General features: G+C 37.9%; 3 protein-coding genes across 6 annotated transcripts; all 3 read left to right on the forward strand.

Moving 5' to 3' along the window:
• Window positions 1-1,764: 1,764 nt before the first annotated feature.
• LOC103705318 (uncharacterized) lies at window positions 1,765-15,013 on the forward strand. 3 transcript variants are annotated; one of them, XM_089924197.1, is made up of 6 exons: window positions 1,812-2,327; window positions 3,039-3,154; window positions 3,930-4,118; window positions 8,082-8,308; window positions 10,245-11,040; window positions 12,721-15,013. In XM_089924197.1, exons 3-6 carry the CDS (start codon window positions 4,064-4,066, stop codon window positions 14,820-14,822), a joined length of 3,180 nt encoding a protein of 1,059 aa, XP_089780323.1. In that variant the 5' UTR covers window positions 1,812-2,327; window positions 3,039-3,154; window positions 3,930-4,063; the 3' UTR covers window positions 14,823-15,013. The 3 variants fall into 3 exon arrangements, with proteins under 3 accessions (XP_038983441.2, XP_089780323.1, XP_038983440.2); XM_039127512.2 differs by lacking the exon at window positions 3,930-4,118 and adding an exon at window positions 6,311-6,431; XM_039127513.2 differs by lacking the exon at window positions 3,930-4,118 and having other exon boundaries at window positions 1,765-2,327.
• A 1,976-nt stretch (window positions 15,014-16,989) lies between these two features.
• Window positions 16,990-20,470, forward strand: LOC148702858 (uncharacterized). The gene has a single exon (XM_088701015.2). The coding sequence runs from the start codon at window positions 16,990-16,992 to the stop codon at window positions 17,485-17,487; it is 498 nt and encodes a 165-aa protein (XP_088557141.2). The 3' UTR covers window positions 17,488-20,470.
• Window positions 17,861-23,504, forward strand: LOC103705231 (pentatricopeptide repeat-containing protein At4g21300-like). 2 transcript variants are annotated; one of them, XM_039127514.2, is made up of 4 exons: window positions 17,861-20,374; window positions 21,833-21,972; window positions 22,074-23,021; window positions 23,129-23,504. In XM_039127514.2, exon 1 carries the CDS (start codon window positions 17,861-17,863, stop codon window positions 20,267-20,269), a length of 2,409 nt encoding a protein of 802 aa, XP_038983442.2. In that variant the 3' UTR covers window positions 20,270-20,374; window positions 21,833-21,972; window positions 22,074-23,021; window positions 23,129-23,504. The 2 variants fall into 2 exon arrangements, with proteins under 2 accessions (XP_038983442.2, XP_017697788.3); XM_017842299.4 differs by having other exon boundaries at window positions 22,074-23,504.
• The last annotated feature ends 481 nt before the right edge of the window (window positions 23,505-23,985 follow it).

Genomic DNA, 23,985 nt, shown 5'->3' on the forward strand with positions numbered 1-23,985 from the left:
GATTGTCGGCAAAGGAGATGGAAGTTTCTAAATAGCATAGGTACTATCAACATTGCCTTGTCTGATAACAATGGCCGGCCATCGAAGATGAGGGAGTCCGGAAATGAATTTTGCACCATATATTAGAAGAAGTCTAGATCATACATGAAGGCATTTAATCACCAAATTACACTCACATAATTCAAGGTTGATATGCAATTTACTAGGAAGATTTATTTTATCAATCTTCACATAAAATAACACATATTCTACAAATTTCTTCAATACTAAGATTTAAGGTACTTCTAATAAGATGTAAGAGATTTTGATTTTTTTTTTTTCCCTCCACTTCCCTAGTCCAATATACACACCCACTCACCAAACTATTTTCCCATTGCTGAAAAACTCTAATCTTGCCATCCTCATATTGTGATATCATACCAAAATCTTCTACTTTCACACATCCACACATTGCTGAAAAAAAATCAAGTAATTTATTCTCCTCCACAATTGAAACAATACAAGGGGTGCCTAGTCAAAAGTCTGGTTGCTTTCAGTGCAAGAGTATTAGAGATGCACCCCATCATCTTATAGGACATATTGTAGCAAAAAAGGAGTTACAAATAGTCCTTTTATAATTGCAGGCTCATCTAATTAATGCATTGCGAATCTTCTTTGCTTTTATGCTTTCCATGGAGCCAAATCTACCAAGGTTCCTCCACCTTCTTACTTTTAAATACTAACAAACCCTCCCTGATATGCTCATTATAGCCATTCACAAAGTAGACACAGAAAAACTGAACCATATACTCCCATTCTTCATGACCATGGCGGAGCAGCCATGGATCCCCTCCGATGACTCCAAATACAAAACCTAAGCCACAATCAACTTCCCCCGATCAATTCAACTTTTTTTTTTCTCGTGCATTTTTGTAAAAAAATAACTAGATAGTTCATAAGCACCGAAGGCACACGATTTCATCGGCGCATGATGTTGATGTGTCGTTATCGACATAGAGCCCGCATAACAAACTTTTTTTCTCTCCGATTAAGCAATCTCCCTTCTCAAACATACTCAATCTTTCTCACCAATTGAAGCTAACAATTAGGCAACCAACCCCCTTTAACCCCACAAGAAGTAATTTACCACAAGTTCTGTCAAATATTTCTCCAAATCTTGGTGATAAATCTATGATATCTGGGAGGATGGCAACATGGGTCTCACACCATTCCTAATCTGGTAATAATGCCCTAAATGCAGGGGCATAGCATCTTAAAATCCAACCAATCCCCCTCAGTGGACCCCACACTAGCCTACAGTTCTAATCTGTCCAAACCCCCACACACCCCACTATTTTTCATATATAATAATACAAAAGAGAACTCATTATTCATGAAAATGCAATATAATACAAAACAAAAAAAAACCTGCTGGTCTTGCAGATTTGGGGAGCCTGTTACTGTCCTTTCAGTGCAGGAGGCTCAGCATTTGCCTCTTTTCTTTTCATTTTTATTTTTTCTCTCTTTTTGTGTTCCCAAAAGCAGGAAAGTTGGGTTGACAGCAGCTGGAGAATCTCAATCTCCAAATATTTTTATTAAAAGAAGAAATCCAACAATTTAGTTCCACAGGAAAAAAGGGAAAATCCAAAAATTTATTTTTTTAGAAAATAAAATGGGGAAAATCCAATTGTATTAACTCTGACAAATACCAATAAAGGAATATGTTGCAGGAGAGTAGAAAAATCTAAATGGAATTAAGGGGAGAGAGAGAGAGAGAGAGAGAGAGAGAGAGAGAGGAAATAGAAAGAGAGAAGAGAGAGAATAAAAAGACCAGATGTTGACAAGTTTCCTGTCGCTCTTCGTGGAAGGTCGTTTGTTCTTGTGGAGATTTTCTTCTCTGTGATCTCCCTCTCCTCCTCCTGTTCTCCCCCATCTCTCTCTCTCTCTCTCTCTCTCTCTCTCTCTTTCCTGCCCTTCTCTCTCTCTCTCTCTGGCCCAGCGGATCGAAATCTCTCAATCTGATGACGATCCGGAGCCCTCTCTCCAACCAATGGCCCCGGAGGGACTCCTCCACCTCCATTACTGCCCCTTAGTCCCCTTCTTCTCTTTCTCTATTCTCTATTCCCATCTCTCCCTCTATCTCTTCTTTTCTCTCGCTTTCTCTTTCTTTACTACAATCACTTCCACTTTATTGGTTTTGGCTTCTTCTTCGTACGGTGCTTGAGAATTTTCATAGAAGAGGGGACTCCGGGCTTCTGGGACCTTCCAAGTTCCCATCTTTGATGCAGAGTGGAGTCCTCTTGAAGAATTTTTAAAAGAGGCATGGTAGAGAGTGGATGTGGATCGAGGTAATTTGAGTTTCTCCGTGCTTTTTTCTTCTCTTTTTTTTCCTGTGTCTAAATGGCTTGTTAATTTGGGTTACAGAGGGTTTATTTGATTTTTTTTTTCTTGATTAGATTGTTGAGTATGGCTGTTTCTCTTTTGATTTTTTGTGGAAAGGAGCGATTTTGTCTGTTGGTTTTTGTTGTGCTTTGGTTATCTGTTGAAGTTTCTATGTTTGGGGAATGTTGAGTTTATATTTTTTCCATTTCTATTTTTCGAGATCATGAGTCATTTGTGATGCTTCCGTTCTGTGATCTTGCAGTTTTGATACAAATGACTGGGTTTTAGGGGGCTTTGGATTCATACTCTATAGATTAAGGATTTGCATTTTATTATTGTTCTTTTAGCTTGAGATTGGGAGATTTATCTTTCGTTTTCTTTGGAGATTTTGTTTGGAATTCTGCTTGTCGCCTTGTCTGTTTTCCTATTGAGGAGTGCTTCAATCATAGCCAGAATCGAGATTTGTGCGACATTTCCTTTTAGATTTGACATTTGACTTTGTTATGTGATTATATTTATTCTATTTTGGGATTGTATTATGTAACAAGAATGCAAGCTTTTGGAATTTGTAACTCATCGCATTTATGTGCGATTTCTCTCTCATGTAAAGTCCTTTAGATGTTATCTTGCTGTTTTCTGTAGTTTTTTAACTGTCGCTCCCGTTGTCATATACTCAGGATACATCAAGATTGAATCCCTGCCAAAATCTGAGGAGTGCATTGCTGCGCTATGTAGCTTGTAATGTAATAGTATCTCATCTGGGTGACCTGCAACGCTTCATAATTTGATGCATGTGAGTTTGCTTGTTCTGATTTTCTTACAAGTTTGATAAATGATATCCTACAGTCCTGCCTACAGGATTTGGTTGTTAATGCAAGCTTTCATTTCTTTCTTGAGCTGGTAACAGTTACTTCTTTCTTAACCATGTTGTATATGTTGTCTGCCATGCTTGCTGATGTTCTTTCAAGCGACATTGGGGAAATTTTATCTTAATTTTTGTTAAGACTCTTTTATTCATGTTGATTGCATACACCTTTCTAGTAACTTTCTTACCATCATGAGATTTTTAAATACATTGAACATATAGCATGTTATTCCATCTCTTTATGAAATTTGGGCCCCATTAATGTTTTCCTTTGAGACATTGATCATGTGATCTCAGCATGATGATGATACTGCTTCAAAGTTGACAATGCCACTAGACTTGCATATGATGCAGAGCTTGGTAGAACACTCTATTTCTATCACCTATTGTAAATTTCGATATGTATATTGGTGTTAAACTTAGACATAGACGCCAGGTGTTTAAAAAAGTTTTAGCTGCCAAAAATCTATGCTTTTTGTCTGAGACAATTGGTTGATACATGAAATCTGCATTTCTTTTTAGTAGCAGTTGGCATTTGGGCCATTAAAATGCATGACATTTTTAGAAAAATTGATGCTTGAAAATCTGTAAATTTTATAAAAATCCTACTTACTTAGGATTTACAAAAGAAGAATAAGCCGAGTGCTTGTGGATTTATCGTTGTCATCATGAAATTTATTTTGATCTGCATCTGACAATGCAGGGTATCTGCAAGATGAAGAGCCCTCTTTTCGTTGGTCCTGTATAGAAGTGCTTAGATTTTCTAATTAGACTCTTGGTCTTATTCTTCTAATCTCAAATTTGCTTTTGCTTGAATGACTTGCATTTGATAATCTGATGTCACAAGCATGGGCACCAAAGAAAGCTGGAAAAAATATGCATATGGACTCAGGTATTCAGACGATCAATTTTTATTTTGTGCATCAAGAAAAGTTTTAGCTCACATGATCGGTCATGATCTCCAATCTAAAATGCCTATCGATGATTTTGCACCAGTAGAATTGGAGTCTTTCTTGCACTAAGGATTCTAAATTGTGTCGGCTTTTCCTTTTTTAATCAAACAGATTTGTCTGGTCTACTCTTGGGTCTCTTGGTTGATTTGTCTTACATTCATCTCCTGTGCCTAGTCAAGCTTATTGACTAGTTTATGGAAGTTTCTTTTGTTGTTGCTCAATTCATGCCAGTTATCATTTGAGCCCCCTCCACCTCAACGACCTCCATTCGTTGGAAATCATAGGAAGGCAATGTTTTTTATGTACAACTCGCTGACATTTTTCAATATGTATCAAGAGAAAGAAAATCAAGAATTGATCAAGGACATAACTTGAAGCAAAGTGCTATAAAGGGTTTCGAACATGTCATACTACAAAAGAAGATGAGGTTGTTCCATAGAAGATAGATACCTTTGTAATCGCCAAAAGGACAAATGTTTTTAGTTTGTTCAGATAACTGTTGTAATATACGATTGTCTTCATTATAATGATCTTCAAACTTTTGATCTGTATGGTTAAAGGTTAGCTGCAATTTTCCTGTGTATGGATTTCATATCTTTTGCTGGAACTATGATTTGGAATGCCACTATGATTGGCGGACTCCCAACTTTTTGAATTGCCATGTGATTTGATAATGACCAACATTGTACTTCATGGAGGAGTGTATGTAATGGTATGACTTGCTAAAGTTTTCATAATGGTGAGTTAAGAAGAGAAAAAGAAGGACAAGAAGATTACAGGATTTTGGAAAAATCAATCAAATATATAAATCTATAATAATATAGCAAAGTTACAATCAAGGTTTGCCATACCGGTCGGTACCAATGTGTACCGACCGTTCCGTACCATACCAGTACCGAACCGCTATGCGGTACGGAGGGTGACTAACATTTGCTACTTTGAACTGGCTCCTGTACTGGGCATATTAGCACTGTAATAGGATGATACTGGTACGGCAATCAGTACTGAGATGGCAAACCTTGATTACAAAGATAATTCTCTATTACTTCTTGAAACAGTAATATAGTAAAAACAAGGTTCATATTTATTAACTTACAAGAAGAAAGCAAATATTATCCTAGATACACATTCTAAGTTATAGAGGTTGTAACCAACCAACAAAAGAAATTCCAACAAATTTATAACTATCAGCTTTTGTCTCACTATCATAATTAATGTGTTATTGCAGCTAAAAGTAGTGTAATTTTTGTGTAATTCATATTTTAGCTGATTTTATAAGCTTTTCAGAGTCTTCATGTGAGACTTTTCTAGGGTGTTTTCTTCGATCTTGTTGGACTGCCTTTTGTTTGTTCCTTTTTGCTCTTTTTCGTTGCATTGATTGCATCTCTCCAACTAGTTATGATTGATTTTACTGTTGGACAAACCAAGTCTTTCATAATGTACTGTAATTATAATCTTCAAAGCATTAGAAGTTCAAACTAGGTCAGTCATGCGGTCAAGCACACCGTGCTCAGCACCCGATAAATAGATAATTATGGCAACCTAAAGTTGAATTATTGACGCTACTCTTGCTATTATGGAGTGTTTTGTCTGGGAACTCTTCATAAATGTTGGCACCTAAATGTTAACAAGTAAATGCTAAATTATTCATGGTTTTCTAATTTAGCAAAATGTCACTCTAATTTGTAGCATTTTATTAGTTAAAGTCACACTGTTCTATAACATTTTTTTTTTTTTTGAAGCAATGTGAAATGCTCAAATATTAATTAACAATGCTTAAATCAACTGATGGTTTTCAAAAAAAAAAAAAAAGAAAAAAAAAAGAAAATGCTGGGGATAACCAAGCTGTTGACAATATGCATACAATAAAATAAGATGTCCATGTTGTGATGTAACATTTAGTAATCAGTATCTAGATATATATATATAGGGTAGTTCTTCAGCTTTATGTTGCTCTATATACAGTTGATGTTGCTTTTAATTATTAACTTTGCACTTCATCCAATACATCTGCATTTATATATGTGATATTCTTGTTTTTCAATGGAAATTCCAATATCATGTCTTCTGGAATAGAAGTGTCAAATAGCCAGGATTGTGGTTTTGTAAGCCTTAATTTTACTATTTTCAGCTGGGCCTTGGACCAAGGACAAAAATGATATGCTAGGTTCAGGTCTAACCAGTTATGCACTTATTCAGTTATTTTCGAGCTGTTTTGCTGGACACTTGCATTTCAAGTGTCACCATGACTGGTACTTTCATCTTCTTCTTCTACATACAAATAATGTTTAAGGTTGATGGTTATAAAATATATTATGTGGCTTAACATAATATGCTTCTGTAGTAATAGTGGCTAAGCTATGTTTCAAAACTTATTCATCCTTTTGCTATAAATTTTTCTTCTTAGAGGTTTTAACTTAATCTATATACTCTATTCTTTGGCAAAGATAAATAAACTTTGATACTTTAATACTAGGAAGGGACATATTGTTCATGTCAATGTTGGTATAAGATACTAGAATTGAGTCTCAAACACAAAAATTTTCAGAAGTAGGATTTGTTCACGCAACTATATGTGGTTCTAAGTGTATATATGCATTGAAGAGCTTGTTTTAATCAAGTAAAATTAATTAATTTACAACTTTATCTATGATTATAATGATGAGAATTTACCTAAAATGGCACATGAATTCGTAAAAGAATTATGTCAATAGATGATATTGGTCCATCAATATATAATTCAATACGAATCTTATTTCAAGGCCTTCTATGTTTCATAGCTACATTCTGGATTTAGTATAAATTTAGGAGCTGTTTGGATTCTGGAAGATCTTCCAGCCGGAGGTATTGTTAGAGAAGCATTTTGTCCATTGGGAGGATCCTTAGATCATGCAAGCCCAAAAGTGCGGGATAGAGGTTCCTCTCAAATGGCAGCTTCTATTATCCTCATTTATATGACCTAAAATTTCCTATTTTGTTAAACCTCTCTCTCTCTGCTGCGTATCTCTTCAAACTCTCAAATTTTTAGCCATATCTGGTTTATTCCACGGAGAGTGGAGAATCCAAACAGGGCCGTAATTTGAGGGGTCCAAAAATCTACTTGCATGTGCAGATGATTTCTCTCTTTATGTGGCATGAACTGCAGCCAGACCTTTTGTGTAAACTGCACTAGCCATGCCACATGGAACCTATGAAAATACGAGGTGATTCAGACGGCTTGTAAGGTGGGCTTTGTTGACATTTATGCATAGATGCCACATCCCTCATGTATTTAAGAATCTAGTTGGTTTCATAAAGCGTGCAGTGCCAGATTTGTTAGGATTTAGTTTATAGAGTCCAGAATACAGAGGAAATATGCAAGTATCTCTTTGTGACAGATGCCAATACATTTCCATCTGTGGACCTCAACAAGTGAAATAACTTAAGTAAACATAGGGTATAATTTTTTAAGGTATATTTCTATAACCTTGGATTTATGACTGCAAGAAAGTGTCTGTAATCCTGCAGCTTCTTCCCAATTGCCGATTTTGTTTCATATGTTTCCTGCTGAGGATGATGGTAAAGTGAACAGGATATTTTATCATTGTCATTACCATCATAGCTTTTCAACTTCTCCCCTATCCTACGTCCCGAAATCCTCCTAACAAACAGGGAGTTCCTACTCTTTTGTATTGAGCAGCTTGCTTTCTTATCTGTGAGCGAAATTAAATTGTTTTTCTTGAAATGCTATCATATGTACAGGCTTAATACTTCTGCTGGCTATCAGTCTTTATAACTGCGACTAATAAATCATAATTGGGTTGCAGTTGTTGGAACTAAAGAATCTTCTTTAAGAATTAGCAGTCTTTCTTCTGACTTACTTTAATAATTTCATGTTCTGCTTTTACTCTGGAATTTTGCAGGAATGGGAACAAAAGTGCAGTGTAAAGGCTACATTCCAGGATACTATCCAATGACGAATTTAAACAATGACACAAACAGTAGTTGGTCTCTTTATCATGAAGATAAAACATTTAGTGGGCAGCTCTACAATGGTTTCAAGGTGAGGGCAGTTAATGAACACTCAGAATATGATAAAGAAATGTTGAAGAGAATAATGCTTGAACATGAAGCGGTGTTTAGGAAGCAGGTAAGTTTTCATATTTCCATTCATATTTTTATTACGAATATGACACTAACCTGACCATGGAGCATTTGTTTTCCTAGGTTTTTCATTGCTAACTTTTAGATGTGCTGTGGATGCTTAATGATCTGGAACCTCGTAAAATTTTGATGTGGCTGGCTGTTTTCTTTCAGAAAATTTTGAATTAGAAAATCTTGTTTTTAATTAGGGTTTTTTGCATGGATACCCTTCTAAATATTTAAATTTGCGTGAATACCCTCGTAAAATTTATATTTGTATCTATGCCTTCGTAAAACACTGTTATTATATAAATGCCCTAATCTAACGGTTGTTCTAACACCGTTAAAAAATTATATTTATATTAATTAAAAATAAAATAGAATTTTGAAATTACGTTATTATCCCCGCCTTTTTCTCCTGTATTGGGATCGCGATCGTGATCTCGCGGGCGTTCGTGTTTGCGATCCCACGGGTGATCTAGCTGGCGATCACGATTCTGCGGGCAAAGTTATGTTCAGAATGGAAGCCCAAAACAAGGTGAACTATACTGAATCCGAATCATCAAAGGCATCCTACTGGAAAAAAAAAATCATCAAAGAGCATCAGACAAGAGAGTAACAGATTCCCTGATTTCTCCCAATGACATGACGATGGGATTAGGTTTGCTATATATATTTCTATGTCAAGTACCCAACTTCCATTCATGCAACTTCTACATTAAGTAATTTGCTGGCTTTCTCCAATCCCACGTTGAAGAGGTCTAAAGTCTCGACCATTTTACATCCTTTGACAAGTGAGGATGCACCGAGAGAGGTTAACCGGCCTCTTCATTGTAGTACCGTAGAGATGCACATGCAATAACTGAAACCTAGAAGATATTCAATCAAATGCGTTGTAGATATTTTAATCCTAAAGCTTGGCAACATAGTTTCAAAAGAAAAAAAAAACTTTAAGCTTAAACAGATTGATAAAACAGAATGTGCAAGATAGATTATAAACAAGTACTACAACAAAAATGTGCGAGAGAGATTCCATAGGTTCATGTGAAGTGAAACAGAACATTAGACAATGATGATCCAATCAATAAGACACATGTCACCCTCTCATAAATCCAAATTACACGGAGTTCAAATTTCCACAGATTAAGGCTCTCTCGTGGCATAAGGTATGTTCATTTTCCTAACGGCTATAACAATAATTAATAAATGCAAAATTCTAAAAACTATAGTCAATTAATAAATGTGAAATTCTAAAAGCTATGATATTAAATAAATACAGAATTATAAAGGCTATCACATTAATTAATGTACTTCTTTCCATCTGCTAGAATTCTTTATGTGTATATATACCCTTCTAAATATCCAAATTGCATGAATATTCTTGTAAAGTTGTTATTTGCTTGTATACCCTTATAAATGTTTCTATTTGCACGTCTACCCATCAAGGGTATTTTAGTCATTTTAATTTAAAACCGTTATTTTTTTACGGTGTTAGGTGGCATGTGTACATATGCAAAAACAAGAATAAATAATGGGTATAATAGCAAAATAAGTGTTTTATGAGGGTATACATTCAAATATCAATTTTGGGAGGGTATTCATGCAAAATCCGATATTTAGAAGGGTATTCATGTAAAAAACTCATTCATATTCTTATGACGAATATGGCACTAACCTGACCATGGAGCATTTCTTTTCTTAGGTTTTTCATTTCTAACTTTTAGATGTGCTGTGGATGCTTAATGATCTGGAATATTGTAAAATTTTGATGTGGCTGGTTGTTTTCGTTCAGAAATTTTGAATTAGAAAATCTTGTTTTTAATTACAACGATGTACTTGCTTATGTGTTGCAAGTATTCTAAGGATGAAAAATCAACATCTTCCATTTGTCTTGCTAATATTCTGGACTCTTTTCATGATTGTAATTCTATGTTCTAAACCAGGTTTATGAACTTCACCGTCTTTATAGAGTACAAAAGTACTTGATGGATGAGTTTAAGAGAAAACAGTCATACAGATATTCTGCACCAACGGGGGCATCCCACTCAAATATATTTTCATCTCAAATGCCACATGAAGTTCATGGGAAGGTGTGGCAGATGCCTCATCAACATTTTGTGCACGCGAGTTACGGTAGGGCTACCGTGCCAGATGCTGATGACAAGAAGCCCCCTCTGGGTTTTCTGAAGGAAAATAATATGCAGTACACTCCAATTTCATCTGACAGACCATTGGACCATAAATTCAAGAGGCCAAAAAGAATGTTTGACCTTCATCTCCCTGCTGATGTGTATATTGATAGTGAAGATGCTGAAAGAGCAGAAAAGGAAATTCTTGCTGATTCATGTGTTCGGGTTGCTGATCCTCATAACAAGATACATGGTATTGAACCTGAGAATAATGTAAATCTAACTCTTGGCACTGGTGATGATGATAGTTGCAGGGAAGGTAGCTTGAAGTCGGATTTGCATCCACGAGGTGATCTCTCTATTTGCAATTTGGCTGATTTGAATGAACCCATCAAAGATTTAGATGGCGAGGAAGCTGCAGGTTCAGTTTCTAATGGTTTGAGAACTCAATATAAAGAAGGGCATCAGTTACCAATGAAATCGACTGCAAATTTCGTTCGCACGGATATTTTCATGGATGGAAATGGAAATAAAGTTAGTTGCTCAAACTTTCTTAATGCAGATAAGCAGGAAATTGGACAAGAATGGCAAGCATTACATAATGATGTTGGTAAGATTTATGGCAACTTTAGCCATACTTATGAGTCATTATCATGTCTATTAGTTGTAATTTTTACATTGAACTGATATTGAACATTGTATACATTAGCATATATTTATGTCATTTGTTTGATGCCATGCATTTATGCATTATATCAAGAGTATAAATTTTCCTTTTTCTTTTTTTTGGCCCAAGGCATTAATAATGATTTTGGCCTCTTGGGCTTGTATGTGATGATCCCTTTCGTCAAAAGCACTACCAAAAGCAAAATTGTTGATCACAGGGAGTGGAGAAAGATCAAGTTGCAAAAGATAAATAATCACCAATAGTCAATTTCACTTATGATACTTAGTGGCTTGTTCATTTGCCAACTCATAATCTTGTTGATGTGCATGAACAAAGCTGTTGCCTCAAACTTGCAATATCTTTTCTTGGTTAAGAATGATCTCCTCCAACTAATTGACTATGTTTTTAAAATTGTTTCCACATTTGTGTTATTACTAAAATATGCTTATCTAGTGGAGGCACTTCCTTAGCCACCCATGGCATTAGACAACAACAACAACATAGTACTCATTGAAGACAAGAATGTCTTGTTTGGACTGTCTTTTGTACCCAATATGCTTCAAGTGTGACATTGCTGCTTTCTTCGATGTCTTATACACCACTTTGACAGGAGAAAGCGAGAATAATTAAATAAATTCTTGATATTAAAATTATCCTGGTCAAAGACAAACTTTACTCAATAGGTTCTGGTACAATCAATCTGGTTATGCTTCTATTTCTTGCTGTGCGATTATATAAATTTTGAAGCTTGAATGACTATTTCTGAGTTTCAATTTGATTTGTTATTTACCTTTTCTTGCTTCAACTGGCATTGCCTTGATCAGCAACAACCTATGCTTCATATCATACTTGATGACATAATCAAGATAATTTCTTCCTCAGGAATGCTTCACAGATCTAAAAACTTACCAATTTTAAGAGGCAACAGAAGGATGGTTTGAGTTGGATTAAAAAACTGTATTGGCTTTATGAGGTTCTAAAATGGTTTCAGAATTTGAAGGGTGTTGGTTTTTGGATCTTCAAATTTACCAAAGAATCAATAAGCTTATTGGTTGCTTAATGTGATGATCCTTGGAGGTTTTGGTGAAGAGTCATTTTTTTCTTACATAGTTCATGTAATGGTGGTGAATGCTTTTGATGAGGGATCTGGGTTATATATTGAAAATTACTGGTTCTTGATGTCATGCTGCCCAGCCACTGACTTTATGGCTTCATTTATGATTTTTTTTATGTTAGCAATTTAGTCAAAAAGTTGCAAAAAAGGATCAAGAAGAGAAAAGAAATAATCAGCTGATGATCCAGTTGCTTTTGTTCTTTACATGTAGCATATTTTTTGGTTGCTTTCGAATAAGTTGTAGAATGATCGTCTCAACTCTCAACTAGCATGAATCTGTGTTCTTTTCGGTAACTTCAATTGATTAAAATTACTATTGCCAAGCTGCTGTGAGGACTTCATGAGTCTATTATGTCGAGCTTAGGGTTATGTGCATTTTTCCTCTTTCATTACTATTATTTTCTGCTGCATATTTTAAATTTGAGCTCTTTTTCTTTGGTTAAGTTTTTAGGTTCAGGTTGGTGGTACTATGAGAGTTGACTCTCTTTTGTGGCTGTTTCTTTTCACAGGCAAAAGTAGAAGCAATGTGAATTTTTTCAATTCTGGTTCATGCAATGAGAAATACCCAATGTCATCCAAGTCGATTCAATTGAAGCTTGAGAAATCTCATGAAACTCAGCTACCTGATCAGAATAAAATAGATACATATTTAAGGGAGAAAACAACACAACCTACTGAAATCTCTGGAAGAAATCTACATCTTGTTCGCTCAAACCATTCAGCGGTGACATATCCTCAAATGAACGGTCCACTCTCAGTTGTTTCTCGATCAGCCTGTTTTAGTGCTATGTCTCCACCGGCTTCATCTTGGAGAAAGCCAGCCCAGAGTATAAGCCATATTCCAATTGCGGTTCAAGCACTCCCATGCTTCAATGGATCTGTAATGATGAATACACAGAGCAACAATTCTAATGCTCAAAACCCTGGTACTGCTGCTGACAAACTGCAATGCAATGGTGTTTTGAAGTCACGCTCGCAATTGGGGAGTAAATTTCCAAATGGCCTTCATAATGGTTTGCAATTGGATTCTAAATCTTCAGCACATTTTCTCCTCCCGACAATCACTCTTGATCGGCCAAACCTCAACAGCGGTGGTGATAATTCAGCATATCAGAACTCTGACAGTCATGGAGTCCAAAAGTGCTTAGAGGGTTGGCAGTGCACAGACAATAAATCTGGAAGGGGTGTGTATTCTAATCGAGTCATCCTGAATGGAATTCTGGACGACCTCACCGCCAAACAAGATTTAGGAGGGAATCATGATGGACCATCAAAGGGGTTACCATGGCTCAGAACGAAGTCACCCGGAAGTGGATCTTCTGATGTAGCAGTATGTGGCCCTCAAATGAAGTTAGGCTTCACAGAGGATTGTTCTCAGCTGATGTCCAGATGCGAAAAAGTGACTCCAGAATTTGCACGTAAAGGAGACAAAGATAGAGGTTCTTCTGTGTGTGTTCCGCATCATTCTCTATCACCTTTTCAGATCAAGGAAAACAAAATTTATAGGCATGAAGCATCTGATGGGCTGAATAGCAATATAATTCCTGGTTTTCCTCTTCTTGATAAGATTCAGCAGAGTGCTTGCTGCTCACCTGTCTCATGTCATAAACAATCTTTGGCTGATGATGCGAAGTTCAGTGAAAAAGGAAAGGGTGCTAGAAATCATAGTCTAGGTACCAGAAACAACATTAATTTGAACTCTGGTATAGATGAGGCAGAGTCTCCACCATCGCTTTACATTCCAGGCGTGTCTGCAAAATTTGCTTGCAAAATTGACTTGGAAGCACCAATTGATGCATGGGAAGAAGGTACCGTATGTTCGCAGGGTAAAATTGTAGGGATGAATCACCTCAATAAGCTTGTTGAGAGCAAAGATGGTTCACAGGAAACAGAATTCTCTCATGATATGCCTCTTAGAGGGGCAGCAGAGATTATCATTTCCATGTCATTAGATGTTTCCAGTCATTCAAATGGCATCACATTTTGCTTATCGACCTCAGCATCATATGATGATTCCTTGCAATGGTTTGCAGAAGTAGTTTTATCCAGTGCAGAGAGTGGAGTGTCAAAGGGAAGGGGAGATGGTGGCTCTGAAACTTCAGATGATGATGGGGTGGATTCATTCGAGTCCTTGACATTGAAACTTGAGGCCATGAAGGAAGATGAGTACATGTGCAGATCATGGGAGCCAGAGAAACCAAGGGATGAGGAAGCAGGCACTGCTTCACTGCTTCTAACGAGACCTCGGAGGGGCCAGGCGAGAAAAAGAAGGCAGAGGAGGGATTTCCAGAAAGATATTCTACCAGGCCTTGCATCATTGTCTAGGCATGAAGTAGCAGAAGATCTTCAAATTTTCGGAAGCCTGATGAGGGCTTCAGGCGAGCCTTGGCAGACTGGTTCAGCTAGACGGAGCACAGGTCGAAGCGGGCAGGCGCGGGGAAGGAGGCAGCCAAGAACTTTGGCCGTCGTCCATGTCAGTCCCCTGCCAACAGAGCCTACTCATACCGAGCTTGAGATTGGTCGGACAAGCATGATCGGGTGGGGGAGGACGACAAGGCGATGCCGGAGGCAGAGATTCCCCTCTGGAGATGGTTCTGCTCCTCATGAGTAGAGCTTACAGGGCGTCATATGTGATCATAATCTTACAGAGGGTCATCAGAATAGCAATTTTCTCGGTGTTTGGTTGTTATAACCTGGGGATGCTTTGTACATGTTGGCCCTAATTTGGGCCCTTGATTAAGTACTTTGAGTTAAACAGTTTGTACATGTCATAGCAATAAATGCTGGATTAGTTCTTATGAATTAGAGCATATGACTGCTGTGGATTTTATTCTCAGAACATAATTTAAGTTTATGAAAAGCTATGAAAGCAGGGTTCTAGGTATAGATGTAACTCACAGTACCCAACTTATCAAGATTTGTCGTCTTAGGACTCAATCTCATATCGGTACCATACTAGCATAGTATCAGTATGGTATGATATGGAATTTTTTTGACGTACTGAGTGTCATTTAATGCTGTTCAAAGTCACATCATTGTTGATCTCTTGGCGTATTTGTTGTGTCAATCCGATTCATAAATATGTTAACATGCCTATGCTTGGCCTTTAGTGAGTGTCTGAGGGAGGGGCACCATGATAGTTTTTAAAGTTTATAGGCCAACACCAGAGCATATATCATGATATAAATCGAACAGTGACCAATATCTTCATCATCATTAAAAATATTGATATAAGCATCGGCCAAGGCACATGATACTTATATTGCAGATGCAGGCTGCAACCCTCGAGGGATTTGTGCATCAAATAAAGGAACATCATTTTAACTTGATCACAATTGCTTTCTCAATCTAATAATATCAACAATGAAAACCCCCTTCATTTTTGTTGTCTTATGAGGTTCGATATAGAGCGATGCGGCGCAGGGTGCAGCCAGCTGGTACCATGGGCAAAGACTTCAACAAGCAAATATTTGATTCATTTCCATCTTGTGAGCGAGCATACAAGCGATTGAGATTTAGAAATTTTTGTTAAATTTTATAAATTTCTATTAAGGACAATATCAAATTTTAGCTAGATTTTTTATATTTATAGTAGAATAATTTTAAAATGTTTTCTTATTGTCAGTTCCTATTTTGACTATAATTTTATTTGGGGTTTAACATCCAAATTAGAGTTACGGGATCATATTATTTATATATATGTGCGCGCGCGCGCGCATTTAATATATTGTATTGGGCAAATTTTGAGATTTTCTTCACCATAAGAGGGATTCTTCAATCTAGTTTGCTTATGTTTATGTGTTAATCTTCGAAGTATAATTTTGTTGATCAAATCACTCTTTTTTTCTTTCTTGCTGCATTCTAGAAAGAGAGAGGAGGGAGTCAGAGAAAGAGGCAGACTTGTAAAAAGAGAGAGTTGGAGAGGTGGAACTTCGAGCAAGATAAATAAAAGATTGATCGGAGAAAAAGCTCATAGAGAGACCTAAAGGGAGCATGAAGGGAAGGGGAAATGGCCTTTCCTCAGTACCTAGAGACTAAGGTATCGGCATGGAACTCTAAGTGACAAGAATGACGGTGAGATAAGCCAAATTCTGCGAACGATGGAGATGAGAATGAATAGAAAGAGTAAAGAAAGACAATAGAAGATAATAAAGGAAAAGGCAAGAGGGATCCAATACGAAAAGAGACGAAAGGAGAGAATAAAAATATAAAATTATACTCTAACCAATATCTGGTTCTAATCAATTATAATAGCGCAAGAATAAGGCCTCAAATATAAAAACTCATATTTCTAAAAATTTGTTTTCCAGAAATCATATTCTTAGAAGGAAAAATGCTTTCCGCGAATCAAACGAGCTTTTTTTTTTTTTTAAGGATATAAGTATATCCTAGAGCAAATTGTCGTTCGCAAATATACATATCATTTGATTAAATAACGTGGATTTCTATCACAATTATCAATATAAAAATAATAAGAAAATATAGCAATGTAGCAAAAAACATAAAATTAGAAAATAATAAAAAAACCATATTATGATCATAAAACTTTATAACGAACTTAAAATTAAGGGTTGCCCTTAACATGGGTGAGAGGCAAAGAGGATTTCTAAATCAGACAATTTGATCCTTGGAATAGCCCAAATTTGTTTTGGTCGGTTAAGGTCATTTTATTTTTTTCATAAAATATTTAAAAATATTTTCTTCTAAATTCTAAAGAGAATATAATATTCAATTTTTGTTAAATTTTTTTGATGCCCCGGCATTCTAATAGAGGCAGGATGGACTGCGACCACCGCTTCTCCACCTCTCCTCCGCCTCCACCACGTTCGAAGCCGAAGCACCGCCACTCCTCGATCTGCCTCACCGCCTGCTTCGGAGCCGCTGGAGACGACGGCGGGGCGCCAGACTCTCCCGGTGGCGTCGGCGAGCGGTCGGGGGCGTCTCTGCTCCACTCCTCCTCCACGTGGCTCCGCTCCAAGGCGCACGACCTGCCGGAAATCCGCGGGAAGTGCCGCGCCTTCATCTCGTCCCACGCCGCCGGAAAGCACCACCGCCGCCATCACTCGTCGGACTTCAGGTACGACCCCCTCAGCTACGCCCTCAACTTCGACGAGGGCTTGGAGAGCGAGTACCCCGCCATCGCCGAGGACCTCCGCTACCGGTGCTTCTCGTCCCGGCTTCCCGCGTCGCCCCCGCGGGCCGTCGGCGTCCCCCTCGATAAGGCCAGGGAGGGGAAGGGGATCGAGAGAATTAAGGGATTGGAGGCTCCCCTTTGATTCTCCTATCGTGGTTTCTCCGAGTTCTTCGATCTAGTTTGGTCGGACAGCTTGAATTTGCTTGTTTCAATAATCGGATAAAATTAGGATTTTTACAATTTCTAGGCTTCCAATTTCTCTGTTTTAATAAAAAGTTTGCTCCTTTTGAGGCAAACAATTGATATTAGATGCCTTTCTTCTTTCTTTTGGGTTCAATTTTGTCTTCCGAAATGAATCTGAGAAACTATGCATAAATCCTTGTCAACAAAACCAGATTCCAGTTAGATAAGCTAGAATTTGGTGTAGTTGTACAGAAATCGTGTTTTATGTCTGAAGGAAAAGTTTTTCACCACAGAATTTAGATAGTCTATTTCAATCGATAAAGGGATAAAAGATGGCTTTTTTCCCAGCTGGTTTTCGATTGTCAACAAGAAAAATATTTCCTTTGGTGCCCATAAGATTTCATCCGAGGAAAGCATCCGGATTGCATGAAGAGGAATTGGCATTTCAAGAACTCTATACTGCAGAGAGGTTTGCTTCTTGTTTGCACTCATGTTCAGACATCAGATCTCTTCGAAAGCTACATGCCCACATTTTATCTCATGGATTTGGAGATAACATATATCTGGGGTCCAAGCTGTTGAATTTGTATGCTAGCTTTGGTGGGTTACCTGAATCCCGATGGGTATTTCATAAGATCATTAACAGAAACCTTTCTCTTTGGAATTCAGCCATCGTTGGGTATTTTAGAGCTAGTTATTTCGAGGAGGTTCTTTGTTTATATTTAAATTTAAAGTTTCAGGGGATTGGTATTGACAGTTCAGCTGTTACATTTGGTTTGAAGAGTTGTATTAAGCTTGGGAATGTAGAATTTGGAAGAGGAATTCATGTGGATGCTATCAAGTTTGGTCTAAATAAAGACAAATTTGTTGGTTCTTCTCTTGTGGGATTGTACTCTAGCTTCCAATGTATGGAGGATGCACAGCAAGCATTTGAAGAAATCTTAGATAAGGATGTCGTTGCTTATACAGCAATGATTACTGGGTATGCACAACTGTCTGAATTCCATTTATTTAAGGCATTTGGAATAGCTAGTGATATGCAGAGAGAAGGATTGGATGCTAACCGGGTGACGCTGGTGAGCTTACTCCAGGCGGCAGGGAAGTCTGAAGCACTCAAAGAAGGTCAGTCAGTCCATTGTTATGCCTTAAGGAGAGAAATTGGTCATGCAGATGAAGTTTTCCAGACCAGTCTTGTAGATATGTATGCTAGATGTGGTGCTAGAACTACTGCAGCTTCTGTGTTGAGGAAAATGGAAAGAAGAAGTGTTGCTTCATGGAATGCTTTGATTGCTGGACTCATTCATTGTGGGCAGGTTTCTGAGGCTCTGAAAATTTTCTCACTCATGCAACAAGAAGGGAACATATCCCCTGATTCAATCACCTTAGCAAATGTGATTTCAGCTTGTTCTGATTTGAATTATGCACACTTTGCCACAAGAATCCATGGTTACTTAATCAGAAGAGATATTCCTCTTGATATAGTTTTGACTACTGCTCTTATTGAAATGTATTCAAAATGTGATAAAACCACTAGAGCTAGGGAACTGTTTGATCAGCTAATTATAAGAGATGTGATCTTATATAATGTAATGATTTCTGGTTATCTCCAAAATGATATGGTCTATGAGGCTACCATTTTGTTTGGTGAAATGGTTAAAGCAGGTGTCAGACCAAACTCTGCAACTGTGCTGAGTATGCTGTCAACATTTGCTGATCTAGCAGACATAAGAAGAGGCAGGTGGATCCATGGTTTTGTAGTCAGGTATTGTCTCCAAACAGATGTGGATGTTTCCAATCAGATTCTACACATGTATGCAAAATGTGGATGCATTGACATTGCAAGGACAACTTTCAACTCAATAGCAAAGAAAGACTTGGTCTCATGGACAGCAATGATGATGGGCTATGTAAATTATGGTCATGCTGATGGAGCTCTAGCACTGTTTCAGCTAATGCAACAAACTGGAGAGAAGCCTGATACAGTGACTATTACAACCCTGCTTCAAGCACTTTCCCAGCTTGGATGTTTAGAACCAGTGAAGGAAATCCACGGGTACCTATACAGAACTTGTTTGGAAAAAGATACTGCCACAATGAATTCAATAATAAATACATATGGCAAGTGTGGAAGGCTAGATACTTCAGAAGCTGTATTCAATAATACAAAAGAAAGAGGACTGACCTCATGGAACACAATGATCACAGCATATGGGATGCATGGGCGCTGCAAAAAGGTGCTTGAGCTGTTTAGTCAAATGCAGAAGGAAAATCTGAAGCCAGATGAGTTAACATTCACTTCAGTGCTTTCAGCTTGCAGCCATGCTGGGCTTGTTGAAGAGGGTTGGCGTGTCTTCAATTCCATGAGTTATGAGCATTCCATTAGTCCACAGGAAGAGCACTATGGTTGCATGGTTGATCTACTGGGTCGAGCAGGTCAACTTGAAGAGGCATACAACTTGGTGAAGTGCTCTCCTTTAAGAGATAAGGCTAGTGCCTTGTGTGCTCTGCTTGCTGCTTGCAGAATTCATAGAAACACAAAACTTGGGGAGGTTATTGGAAGTCAGCTCCTAGACCTAGAGCCCACGAACTCAGGCACATACGCACTGGTTTCAAATGTATATGCTCAGGCTGGCAAGTGGAGTGAAGCTGCAAACTTGAGAACCATAGCTAGAGAAAGAGGGTTGAGAAAAATTCCTGGTTATAGTCTTATAGAATTAGAGGAACATGTCTGTGGGATATGAAGCCCTTGAGAAAACAACTGTTAGATCAAAACTGAGCAACCATGCTGGAATTTCCATCAAATGCAAATTGACTGTCCTTTCGATTTTGTAACAGAAAAGGTTGAGGTGGGATACTGTACATTACTGTGGGATACTGTACATTACTATCTTAAGCGTTATATTTTAATATCTATTGGTTCATTGAAAATTGAAGATAAATAAGGTCTTCTTTGCACTTTCAATGCATAAATATATGTGGTTCAGATTTTTTTTCTTGTTAGAATCACAGCCTGCTCCTGTATTGAATTTCTTTGCCTGTGATTTTCTACCAAGTAGAGATTGTTGCTGTTTCGTATTGATTGCACATTTGACAGGGGAACCAACAGGTACCTGGTGCTCTATATCTAATGTTAGTGCCTGGTTTCTCTTATGAAGGCATGCATTGCAAACACTAGAAACTATGTCAAATTCTGATAATTAATCTCAATTTATGATATTCCAATTTTTGTGCACACGATGTGATGAAGTTCGTAACTTAATGTGATGATATTTCCTTGTGCTACTTCACTGAGTCCATCACTAATATGTACTAAAAGACAGTCTGCCTCGTTATTGATATAAATATTACAAAATAATCTTGAGATTATTACACAGGTAGGCCCTATTTTTGAAATGATGCAGATGGCTACCACACAAGTGTTCAAAAGTTGGCTCTGGAAGTTGCTGATATTTGTATTTTTTATAAACTGAAACTAGATTTATTCAGGAGATAAAATTTATACTAAAAAATTAATTATCAGTCGGTTCAGACCCATATAATCAAGATTGAACTTAACAAAAGATGTCTGACAGTAACAGGCTTGCCTTTCTTGTTCAAAGATTCTCTGAGTTTGATAGCTGCAAGCCATTCATTATAGAAATCGATGATCAGAAAAATGAGCACAAATTTTTTGGACAGGTTATTTTTACCTATGAGAAGATCCTGGTAGTTTTTATACAGTAATCTTCTCTGCGAAAGCACAACATTGAGATATCACTGTTGCCTGAGAACTATGATTGATGGTTGTCAAAGCAGAAGAAGAAAGCTCTTTCATTGTTTTTGGTCATTAGTTAAGCAGGATTCGGTGTTCTTTGCTGTTTCACTCTTCAAACGGCATTCTTTAGTCTAACAAATGAATTGATGTCAAAGTTTTGAGATAGATGTAGAGATCTAAAATCCTTTGTAGTATTGCACTTTTGAAGCATCCAGAATGACCAAGCATTTATTCACTAATTGTAGCATGTAAATATCGTGTACCACTTAATAAACCGTCCTGGAGGTAAATTTGCATTAGTTGGAAAAGGTTTTATAGTTTTATCTTAAGTTAATATCATTGAATAGTTGAACCCCTATTTTCCTCTGAACTTCTAGAAAAAGGTTCTGCTCTAACAAAAAGGATCTAGGCGAGTCGAAAACCTAACTCTATTCATTAGACAGAAAATTGGATGACTGGCTACTCTCTCTAAGAGATGGATAGGCTCAGCCATCCTAACTACATACTTTTACTGCCTAGAAGATTGAACTGATCCAAAAATGCTATGCAGGTCTGCTTTCTCCAAGAAATGAAGAGGATCAGGTTGAGAAGGAAGCCTTTATCTTTCTTCTTCTCTCAAATTGTGTGAAAGAGGAAACTTGTTGATAAGGAGGCCTCAGACGCTAAACCCGCACATTTTATTGTTCCATGGTACCTCATCTTCCCTACATTTCTTTAATTTATTCTAATTTATTATGCTTTAGGTAGATAATTGGATGCTTGTAACCTCACTCCCATGCCATATCAAATAGTTCATGATCCCTCAAACGCCTGAAGCTCGTGGAACAACACCATCCATTTCTGCAATTGGGAGGGTGTCACATGCAGCAGGAAGCACCAGCAGAGGGTCGCTGCCTTGGACCTCAGCTCTCGGGGATTGGAGGGCTCTCTCTCCCCATCCATTAGAAACCTCACCTTCCGATGTCAGAAACAACAGTTTCTTCAGCGAGATCCCCCCGGAATTAGGCCATTTGCACCGGCTGAAACATCTCAACCTGAGTTTCAATCCATTCCAAGGGGGAATCCCTGTGAACCTGACTTACTGCTTTGAGCTACTAACTCTTGACTTGTCAAGCAACCGGCTCAACGACAAGATTTCAGTGGACATTGACTCCCTTATAAAGCTTGGTGAACTGTATCTTGTCGACAACAGCCTTACTGGATTCAATCCACCTTCAATTGGTGACCTGTCATGACTCACCAAACTCTGAAATACAATCATCTGCATGGTGGCATTCTGAAGGAGATTAGCCAGCTTACAAGCCTAGAATATCTTCGAGTGTCATGTCAACAATCTTACAGGTGCAATCCTCAGCTTTACAAGGTGTCATCATTGATTAGGTTTGTGGCTGCGTCTAATGATTTGCAAGGGAGCATTCCACCTGACATTGGCATCACCCTTCCTAATCTTCAGGGCCTTCTGTTGGGTGGTAACCACTTTGATGGACACATTCCTACTACACTAGCAAATGCCTCAGGACTTCATATCATAGACATGGCAGAAAACAACTTGAGAGGAAGGGTGGCATTGGACCTTGGAAGACTGGCAGGCCTACAACATATTAATCTAGGAGAAAATCATCTCGAGGTGAAGAACACCAGGGAGTGGGAGTTCCTCGACCCTTTGACCAACTGCAGCCAATTGGAAGTGCTTGTACTGGGTGACAATATGCTAGGAGGCATGTTGCCCAACTCAATAGGTAACCTTTCTTCACATCTCCAAGTACTGATGATGGGAACAAATAAAATCTCAGGGAGAATTCCCTATGGAATTGGAAACCTGGCCAACCTTGGATCAATTTAACAGGGCCTACTCCAGCTCTTCTAGAGGACTCAGACCGGTCGCAAAAGTTGACTCTTGTCTTTCAATCATCTGAAGGTGAAGTGCCAATGAAGGGGGTCTTCAAAAATCCAACTCAGGTTTCAGTCAAAGAAAATAGTGGACTCTGTGGGGGTGTTCCAGATTTGCACTTGCCCACATGCCAAGGAAGATCATACAAAAATAGAAAGTGGCCTCTACTGCTGAAAATAGTGATTCCAGTAGCTGGTGCAGTCTTGGGTGCGATCCTTCTGTTCTCCTTTTTCATCCTAAGGTAGAAATGAAAGTCGAAAAATAATGCTACTATTGTACCTCCATTGCAAGACCAATTCGAGTTTCTTACACTGAACTGGTTAGTGCAACCCATGGATTCTCTTTCACCAATCTCATTAGCAGAGGAGGGTATTGTTCAGTGGGGAACCCACCATTCATTTCATTAGGAAAATGAAATCGGAAACAAGGTGCTGCGAGAAATCAATTGTTAAACAAGTTGACAAACGATCAATCCAATCCAATCCAATTATTAAACAAGCCGGGATAGACTTAAAATTTCAGGACGCTACACTTAAACCCAACCCATGTAAGCAAGCCTTTTGGGTTTGTCATGGATTGCCGTCTCTAATTAAATATAAGTACTTCTCTTTAAAATAAGTAATCCTATTGACCATTTTTCATTGGTTTTGGACTCGTCCCTTTAACTTTCAGACCATGCACTGATGGATAATGTTATCTAATTAGGTAACGTGCACCATCAGTAGTGCCAAATTACCAAAAAATTATTGACTAATCCTTTTCTTGCTTAGGCCGTAGGTTGGTGTGCTACAGCAGCCATTAAGTATTGACTG

Source organism: Phoenix dactylifera, chromosome 7, assembly GCF_051530095.1.
Source record: "Phoenix dactylifera cultivar Ajwa chromosome 7, Ajwa_hap1_PhDact_Kaust_v1.1, whole genome shotgun sequence".
In the NCBI taxonomy this organism is placed as follows: domain Eukaryota; kingdom Viridiplantae; phylum Streptophyta; class Magnoliopsida; order Arecales; family Arecaceae; genus Phoenix; species Phoenix dactylifera.

Coding starts and splice junctions, on each gene's coding strand:
- LOC103705318 (XM_039127512.2), top strand. CDS start 6,365: ATGCACTTATTCAGTTATTTTCGAGCTGTTTTGCTGGACACTTGCATT. Junction 6,432..8,081: donor TTCAAGTGTCACCATGACTG/GTACTTTCATCT, acceptor GGAATTTTGCAG/GAATGGGAACAAAAGTGCAG. Junction 11,041..12,720: donor AGCATTACATAATGATGTTG/GTAAGATTTATG, acceptor TTCTTTTCACAG/GCAAAAGTAGAAGCAATGTG.
- LOC148702858 (XM_088701015.2), top strand. CDS start 16,990: ATGGACTGCGACCACCGCTTCTCCACCTCTCCTCCGCCTCCACCACGT.
- LOC103705231 (XM_017842299.4), top strand. CDS start 17,861: ATGGCTTTTTTCCCAGCTGGTTTTCGATTGTCAACAAGAAAAATATTT.